This window comes from Fundulus heteroclitus, chromosome 14, assembly GCF_011125445.2.
Source record: "Fundulus heteroclitus isolate FHET01 chromosome 14, MU-UCD_Fhet_4.1, whole genome shotgun sequence".
Classification (NCBI taxonomy): domain Eukaryota; kingdom Metazoa; phylum Chordata; class Actinopteri; order Cyprinodontiformes; family Fundulidae; genus Fundulus; species Fundulus heteroclitus.
In genome coordinates, this window is record NC_046374.1 from 11103240 (window position 1) to 11113073 (window position 9834).

At 38.5% G+C, this 9834-nt stretch overlaps 1 protein-coding gene across 1 annotated transcript; it reads left to right on the top strand.

Annotated features, from left to right (window-relative positions):
• The first annotated feature begins 662 nt into the window (after positions 1-662).
• LOC105934828 (serine protease 27) lies at positions 663-8489 on the top strand. The gene is made up of 6 exons (XM_012874990.3): positions 663-781; positions 2549-2569; positions 3227-3389; positions 7109-7365; positions 7451-7599; positions 7788-8489. The coding sequence occupies exons 1-6, from the start codon at positions 727-729 to the stop codon at positions 8139-8141; spliced, it is 999 nt and encodes a 332-aa protein (XP_012730444.2). The 5' UTR covers positions 663-726; the 3' UTR covers positions 8142-8489.
• The last annotated feature ends 1345 nt before the right edge of the window (positions 8490-9834 follow it).

Below are 9834 nucleotides of genomic sequence, written 5' to 3' on the forward strand. Positions count from 1 at the left end.
GGTAAATACCCAGGGCTCCATCATTCCACCACTTCAATTCCCTAATTTTCCATTTCGGACAGGTTGTTTGTTTTGTTTTTACAATAGAAAGAAACAAAGAGTACTGAAAAAAAGATCCTCTCCACATAAAAACACCCTAGCTTGATTCAGCGCATGAAACCACAGTCTTCCTCCTGTGAGGCAACAACCAAAAATACTGGTTCACTAGGCTAAGATCCAAGTATTAACACCAGATATCATTTGACTGGCAGGATGAACATTTCTAGAGATTAAAAAAAAAAAAAAAAAAATTCTGCAAAATCTCAACTGTTTTTGTAAGGATGAAATGAAGTTGCTAAATACCAAATTGATAGACATAGAATGGCAAAGAGCAGACTAAAATAGACACGCTATTACAAAAAGTAATAGAGTTAGTGCTAAAGCAGAAGAATGAAAAACAGCAAAGAAAAAAAATGAACAACAAGGACAAGAAAAACAAGACATTGAAAAAAAAGGGGGGAAATATTTAGCATGACCACAATTAGATTTGCTTTAGTGAAGATCTTTTGTGTATGCACAATGCACTACCCAACCCATGCAGTTGGGCACATATTTTTTTTCCAATACCTGTGCTCAAGCAGCGCACGTCAGATCAGTGTCAGTTAAATGGATGAGATTAGGGGTGGAGCTGAACACCTGAAGTAAGACTTAAAGTCTGAAACTTGGTGATCTTAGAGGAGTTTGAACATGGCTCTCCAAAAGCTTCTTGGTTACGTTGCCTTCATCATTCTCATATGCCATGGTAAGAAATACATATTTTTTTAAAAACTTATATTTTTGTTCCTTTTCATCTGTTCTTCTGATAATCAATATTTAACTTACCACAGATGTGGGAGGAAAAACAATGCTTTTCTATATATGACACTATGAATACATTTAACCAAATTCTTACTCTTACAAGATTTTTATAATCATATAAGGTCATGCTAAGGAAATGAAATGAAATGAAAAGATTTCTTCACCAATGTAGCCTTTGACAGGAGGCCGGTACCTACATGTACTGTCATCAGTTATGAGAGGAGCTTAGTAATGTGCATTACTAATATCTTTTCTTATTTGGTTGGGAGTAAAATTGTCTAATTTGTGTTCATTTGAAAAACATTTATTAGACTCTATAACATTGCTTCCACTCTTAATCTCAAAGGAAAGTCTGAGCTAACTACATGGTTGTGTTGTCCTTCTCCATTTTAAAGATATTAGTTCAGACTGAACCTTGGATCCAGGAGGAGCAATGTAGCTTTCATCTTGGCAAGGGAATAGTGGACAATTTCCTGAGGTTTGGGAACCTCAGGAAGCAGTTTAATGTATCAATGAGTGGAAAGCGGCCAGGATGAGAGATCTAAGTCTGAGACCATGGTTCTTGACCCTAAAAAGGTTGGATTGCCCCCTCTGGGTTGGGAAAGGTCTCTACATCAAGGAGAGGAGTTTAAATATCTTGGTGCTTTGTTAATGGCTGATGGTAGGATGGAGTCGGAGATGGACAGACAAATTGAAGCTTTATCTGCAATAATGGAAGTACTGGTCCTGTCGGATGTGAGGGAAAAACACAATTCTCGATTTACCTGTTCATCTATGTTCTGACCACTAACATTTGGTCATAAGATATCAATGCCTGTGCAATTTCTCAGTTTTCCAGGTAATCGCAACAGAAAACACACTTAAATCAGATTTAACTTTTATATGGATGAGATATGGATATGGATCATGACTGAAAGAACAAGATCCCAGATAAAACGGAAGAAATAAGCTTCCATGGGAGGGTGGTTGGACTCAACCTTAGAGATAAGGTGAAAAGCACTCTCATCCATGGTAGCTTAAAGTAGAGCTACTTCTCCACATTGAAAGGAGTCAATTGAAATGGTTTTGAGTATCTAATTATGTTGCTGCTTAGGCATCTTTCCTTGGAGGGTTTCTGGGCACATCCTACTGGGAGGAGACCCAGGTTAAGTCCTAGAACTCGCCGCAGGGACAATATATCCTGTCTAGCCTGGGAACTCCTTGGAATCCCCAGAATGAAATGGAGGATGTCTCTGGAAAGAGGGATGTCTGGGGTTTGCCCCAGTACCTGTTGCCTATCTTGGATAGGCGGAAAACAATGGATGAATGAATGGATGTGTTCAGGTTTAAAATTGTACAGATTGATCTCAGATATGTAGTCATTTAAAAAAGGTTTTGAGTATCTAAGAAAGTTGGTTGACCCCCTGCACAATAGCAAGTATAAAGACTTATACCTTGACAGAATATCATCTCTGAACGTTTAGTTTAATATATTTCTACGGGTTGTGATGTGACATTTTTGTGTAAATTTTGCTAAATATTTTCAATTTCAATTATTTAAATGCTATCAACTAATAAACAGGTATCTAATTTTGCTGCCATGATATCATTATTAAACAAAACCACACATTATATGTTATTATATTCTTTCTATTCTGCATATCTGGAGCTTTCAGGCAGTAATTTACAATTCAGTATTGTTGCACATCATCTACTTTATTCTGTCTTTCAGATTGTCAATCACAGCAGCCAGGTACGTTTCCAAGACCAATTTTACAAGTTTTATAAGTTTTCTTTCTTTTTTCTTTCTTTCTTCTCAGATAAGACAGTACTGACATTACACATTTGAAGGCAATGATATTATTTTTCTTTGGATTACCTGTGTACCATGTTTAAAATATTTCCAAAATTGGAACTATACCAAAGATGTGTATTATTTATTTTCTACCACCTCTATAACAGTTATTTCAAAGTATTAACAGATGATTAATAAATAAAATGTAATAAAAGTAAATAAATATATAGAATCTAACAATGGAACTTTTTGAACAGTCTAACGCCATTAGCATTTTTTGTTGTATTGAGACAACCTTAAATTCAGTCTTTAGAAATCTACACGGTTTTGGAATGTACTTTCTTTTGTACAAAAAAAAAGGCAAACAAAGTTAGTGAAAGTTTTGTTTGATTATTGTCATTTTGGAAACTGTGAGTTTCTGATCAAATCATTCAAGTAGGGTATACTCTATGTGACATGAAAGTAATTGAAATTTGTGAATCAAATGGCTGTTTGTTTTTTCCTTGTAGCATATAATTAGCATTAATGATATTTGCCTTTGGTATCATATGATGGAACATAGATATGACCACTTATTGCTGTTTTCTGTTTATTTTTCATAATTTTTCATGTCAGAATGTGGTTATGTGGCTACAAAAACCAGAATTGTTGGGGGTCAGGATGCATCCCCAGGTCGTTGGCCCTGGCAGGCAAGCTTACAGAAGGATGGTTTCTCTTTCTGTGGAGGATCACTGATCACCGACCAGTGGGTGCTGACTGCTGCGCACTGCGTAGGCAGGTGAGATTTTACTCTGTCTTGTTTAGCATGGTCACAACCATTTTATTATGAGAGGCTGTTCTTTTTAATTTTTTCTAAAAGCATTTAAACTACAAAACCAAATCAAACTGTTGCACACAAAACCGTTAAAAAATCAAACATTGCAAGTTTACCACACTTTTCTGATCAGATGAACAATTTAACTTAGAACTGTATTATATATTCAATAATTATGTTATCTATAGTATATATACTACAATATATTTTGTAAAGTTATTGTAATATATATTATATAGTTAGTACCTGTTAATCATGAAGGCCAGTTACAAGCATTATATGTCATGAAGCATGTTGCCTGAAAATCCTTTACTCAGTTTGCAATAGGATTCACCATGTGTTTGCATGGTGAAATTACCTCGGAGGCAGACCCGCTTTAGGATGTTCCGAAAAAATAGCAACATGACAAGCCAGCACAACAGACTTATTATTTACAGGATTTTTTCCCCCTACATATTAGAGCATGCAAAAAATAAAAAAAAAGTATGTAGCACAGTCCAAGAGCTCTGATATCAGCCTCTCAGTGACTGATATGAGCCATGTTACAAAGATTAGTCCGTCCTGATGTAATTTTCGGCAATGATCTTGAGGCTTCAATGCACAGAAAAGTGCAATTTGGTATTGCTGAGAATAAGAGTGTGCAAATAGGCAATAACAGTAGTGTAATTGTAACATGATGGACCACAATTTCTCAGCGGGGGGAGGGGGGGGGGTAGCCCTCATTGCTCTTAGAAAGAAGCTGTTCCTGAGTTTATTAGTTCTGAATTTTATGCTTCTGAAGCGTTTACCTGATGGAAGAGGGGCAAACAGTGGAGATGTGTCTGGCCTTTCTCTGGATTTGTTCTGGATAAACTGAGTCCAAGCCCTGTAGACCCCCTCCGATAAACCCCTGTGTTGTCCTTAACACCCGTGCTAAATCCTTCCTTGACTCAGTGCAGCTCCCAAACCACAGCGTTATGCTTAGACATAGAACACTTTCTATGGTATCTCTGTAAAAGTTTTTTTGCAATTTAGGACTGTCTAGTCCATTTCAATTTCCTGAGGAAGAAGAGCCATAGTTGGGCCTTCTTCACCAGGTGGGAGGTGTTTACGGACCAGGAGCGGTCAGAGGACATACGGATGCCCAAGAACGTAATGCTGTCCACACACTTCCCCACCTCCTCCTGTATGGAGGAGTGTGTTCAGTCCTACTGGACCTTCTGTGGTATATTATTACCTTCTTGGTCTTACTGGTGTTCAGGATCAAATTGTTCCTGGAGAACCACTGTGTCAGATTACGGACCTCATCTCTGTGGTATGTCTCTTCATTGCTGGAGATGAGACCCACCACAGTGGTGTCGTCAGCAAATTTCACCACTGTTTGTGTGGGGTGGACAGCAGAACAATCCTGGGTGAAAAGGGTAAAGAGAGCAGGGCTAAGGACACAACCCTGCAACGTGCCGGTGTTAAGGATCAGTGGGGCAGATGTGTGTTTCCCTATCCTCACCACCTGGGGCCTGTTGCGAGGAAGTCACTCATCCAGGAGCAGAGCAGTGTGGATAATCCCATGTTTTGGCGCTTCAGAGACAGCATGTCTGGGAGCACGGTGTTGAACACTGAACTGAAATCCACGAATAACATCCTGAAGTAGGTGTTTGGATGCTGGAGATGAGTCAGAGCTGAGTGGAATGCTAACGAGCAATTCTCCCTGTAGGCAAACTGCAGGCTGTCCAGGCCGGCAGGGACGGCCTCCTTGATGTGTTGTAGGAAATCCCTTTTTAAGCACTTCATGATGACGGGGGTCAGAGCAACAGGACAATAATCATTGAGGCAGGTGATAGTTGTTTTTTTGGGAACGGGCACAACGATGGAGGATTTCATGCAGGCATGGAGCATAGAGAGCTGTAGAGAGAGGTTGAAGATGCCCAGAAAAGAACCTGCTAGTTGGTCAGCACATGATTTAAGCGTCCGATCTGACTCGATGTCTTGACCTGAAGCCTTGTTTATGTTGACTTTCTTCAAGGAGAAGGACACTTGGTGCACCTATAGGACTAGAGGCTGAAGGTGCTCCTCTGGCAGGGGAAGATGTACAGGCTCCCTGCTGCTTGGAGAGTCGAAGCGTGTGAAAAAGCTGTTTAAGGTGTCAGAGAGAACCGGGTCATTGTTGAGCCGCTGGTCGCTGCGCCTGATGTTTGCAATGTTTCTGATGCCTCTCCACATGTCATGTGGGTTGTTGTTGCTGAAGTGGTCCTCAATGTGCTGCTTGTACCTGTGCTTGGCTTTTTGGATGACTTTTTTCTATTCACGTCTAGCCCTGCTGTAGGCCAGTTTGTCTCCAGATCTGAATGCTGCATCCTGGGCCTTCAGCCAGGACCGCACTGAACTGTCCAGCTATGCCATGGTTTCTGATTAGAAAACACCCTGATTGTCTTCGTGGTGTATGTTGAATGGTCTGCATTTCTCTATACAAATCAAAAATGTCACTCGTTTTTTTTTTAACAAACCTAGGGATGTTCAACAAAGACTGTTAAAAGGTAAACTGCAATGATATAAACAAGTTTGTTTGTCTCCTGAGGGCTCAGGCTGGACTTGCACTATGTTCTAATTACGGTGTAAATGTTACTGAGTAAGCAACAATTTTGAGCTCTTTTATTTTTTTCGAACAAAAAGGTTGTATTGGTTTTTGCTTCCCGACGTATTTCCGCCACTTGCCAACGTGGAGATACGTCACATTTATGTCGGGCACACATGCACACTCAGGTCAGTTTGCTACATTTGGAAGAACTTGAGCCTGACAAGCGGTTACATGCACACTGATTGGATTATCAATCGGCATAAACCACCCCTCTCATTCGGAATACAATTTCATTTTGATTGAGCTTAATCCAATCATCCTACTCCGACTGGCTTGTTTAAATGAGGCATTTTTATTGTGATTGGTTGTTTATTCTGATTACTTTTGTACTTTTGTTGCGTAGCTAATGATTCTATACAGTTTTCTCCAGTCCTGCTCTCCATCATACTCCTGAAAAAGGTATTACAGACAGAATTCTTTACACAAAGATGAATATTGCATATTTTCCAAGGCACTAATTTACGCCATTCCATGTAATATTTGTGTAAATTAGCTTGCTAGAAATTCAGTTAGTCATCAGTCAGTTTAATATCATCAGTTTAAGTTTGAGTATAATGTAGAAGATCATTATTAAATTTAAATGAGCAATAAGCGACAATAATGCTGCCCCCCCATTTCCCTTCTCCTTCTCACCCATTGCCTCGTATGTGCATACTTGCAAAGGATAAACACGCATTACTTTTCAGGAGAATATGACTAGTGAAGAAGTAAGTAACTCATAAATTTATGATACTGTTAGCAAGAGAAGTTTTTGAGTTTTTGATCTGCTGGGCCTGCTGCCACTATTTTGTGCCTACGCAACACTGCCCTGACGGGGGCATTTTATGGGCAGGTAGGGGCTAACTCCTGGGTGGCAGCTGTTCACATGCACATACATTTACGTGCAGCCAGCCTGGCTATGTAAACAAGAGTCTGGAGAACAGACTGGAGAACGAAACAGAGAGATGGTGTGTGAGGTAATACGATATTTATGAGGTGCAAAATGTAGTCTACATTACGACTGTGACAATTTCTAACTGTTTAACTCACATCTTATGCAGACCTATGGTGTTACTTTTGTGTTTTTAAGTGATATCCTCACTGCTGAAGTTCATCTGGGTGTCTACAATTTATCGGATTCCAACCCCAATGAAGTGACTCGGAGGATAGTAATCGCCAACTGCCATCCTGATTACGATCCTATCACCAATGACAATGACATGTGTCTGCTGAAGCTATCAACCCCTGTCAATTTTACAGACTACATACAGCCCGTGTGCTTGGCCTCAGGAAACAGCACCTTTCATGATGGCACTACCAGCTGGGTCACTGGTTTTGGGGACCTTGGTAAGTCACAAAACATTTATTTTAGTTTAACGGTACAGTTTTTGAATTCCCACTTAAAAAAAATCCAAATTCTTCTTTCAATTAGGTAATGGGATGGCACCTGACATCCTACAGGAGGTAGAACTACCAATTGTGGGAAACAATAAGTGCTCATGCTACAATCAAGACTTTTCCCCCATCACAGAGAACATGATTTGTGCGGGTCTTGATCTGGGTGGAATGGACTCATGTCAGGTGACTATGATTCTTTTTTGTGTGTGCATGTTCATGTACATGGATTTTCTTACTTCTGTAGAACATAGTCTTGTATAATGTCATGCCTGGTAGAGACCAAAGTCTTATGAATAAGTCATCCATCCATCCATAACACATTTTGCAATTACTTGCAATAACATAAAAAAAACATTCTGTATCTCCTACAGGGAGATTCAGGAGGACCACTGGTGATGTACAATGGACTTGTGTGGGTCCAGGGTGGAGTGGTGAGTTTTGGTGATCGATGTGCCATTCCAATGAGACCTGGTGTCTACGCTCGAGTGTCAGAGTATGAGAGCTGGATCAGTGTTACCGTCACTGGCATGGAACCAGGCTTTGTTACCTTCACCTCGACAGGCACTGATTTCGACTTGGATTTTACCTGTTCTACCTTCATGCCTCCCCCCACTGATGATAGTATTTTTGCCAGTGGTAAAAACCTGGGTCACTTCACTCACTTTGTGGCTCTGTCTGCTCTTGCTCTGCTTTTCCATGTCTATGTTGGCAGTGGTGGAATATAAATGTTGCATATTGATATGTGCAATGTACACATATGAGTATGGCCCCTTTTCACTTTGTGGTTTCCTTTTCTACAGTTGTAGCCACTTGAATTGTGCTAATTTTAGAAATGTTTACACAAAGGATTTGACTAGAATCTAATCTCCAATACTATAATCTTAGTTTGTAACCCTGTATTCAATCCAAATGAAACATTATAACTAATCCAGCGCTATTATATGGCTGTTATAATCACATATGGGCCGATTTACATTGATTTGTCAATAACTGATGTACTTTCAATCAAACCTCTTACATGTTTCTTTTTACAGTAATTTATAACTAAAAATAAATGTCTCTTTGAAACTGGATTCATTTTGTATATAATTTTTCCTCTCATGAGAATTAATCGAATAGGCAAATTTCCATCATAAATAACAATTCTGAAAAACTGAAATGAATCAAAAAAACACAGGTAAAGGGAAAAGAAAAGCAATTAAGATGATAAACATCTGAGGGAATGGAAGGAGGTGAAATTTTTTTTATTAAAAACTCACTATGAAACTAAGTTAAACTTGTTTAAATTTAATAGGAGTTTACTAAAGAAGTAAAAAACAAGGAAAAAGATTTTTTATTTTAAAATCTTTTTATGGCACAGAAAGTAAATCAAATTATATAAGGTATTTTAGCTGACTAGCATCAAATAATAATACTAGACAGACCAAAGTGGAGAAACAATAGAATCCTGAAGGAGGTGTTTGATTTATTTGACATTTTTTGAGAACAATCTTTAGTGACTCTGGAGGAGCTACAAGGTAAGAATCTCTCCTTTCAGAAAAAGTGACAACAAGAAAGCTATTGCAAGAAGAAAGCCACATCAAGATCCTTGGCACTTTGTAGTTAGAACAAAAAGCTGGAAGAATGCGCTCTGGTCAAAGAAGAACAAACTTTTTGGCATTTATGTAAAATTCTATGGGTGACATGAAACCTCCAAATAACTCTAAATCCAGCCATCATGCCTATTAAGCAAGAACAGTCAAGCCTATCAAAGCTGAAGGGAACATAGATGGAGCCAAATAAAAGACAATTCTTTGAAGAAAAAAACAACTTGCTACAAGGTTCAAACAATATGCAGAGGTTCACCTTCAAGCAGGACAGCAACCCTGAACACACAGACTGAGCTACAATGGATCTATTTAGATAGCAGCATATTAATATGTGAGAGTGGAACAAAGTCCAGACCTAAATCCAATTGAGAATCAAGACTAGATGATTTATGTTCAAAATGCTCTCCCTGGTATCAGTTAATTTGCAAAGAAGTGAATTTTATCTAATTTGTAAGAAAAACTGGCAAAATGTTAGTATTTTTAGAAAGGTTGTGTTTACCCTGTCTGTGGCTTGTAAATGATAACTTCCCTTTTCCTGATTGACACAGCAGGTCATTTTATGACGTTGCTTCACAATGTAACTACATCATAATGAAGTGCTTTCCTCATTTCTTGACAGCCATAGTGAAGATGTGCAAAAATTCCTAGAGCAAAAAAAAAAGGCAGGACAGGAGACACTCTTCATTTCTGACATGTCACGATGAGTTTTTAACTCCCATAGACTTTATATATATATATATATATATATATATATATATATATATATATATATATATATATATATATATATATATATATATAAATAAAAGAGAAAAAAATCCGGTATTCA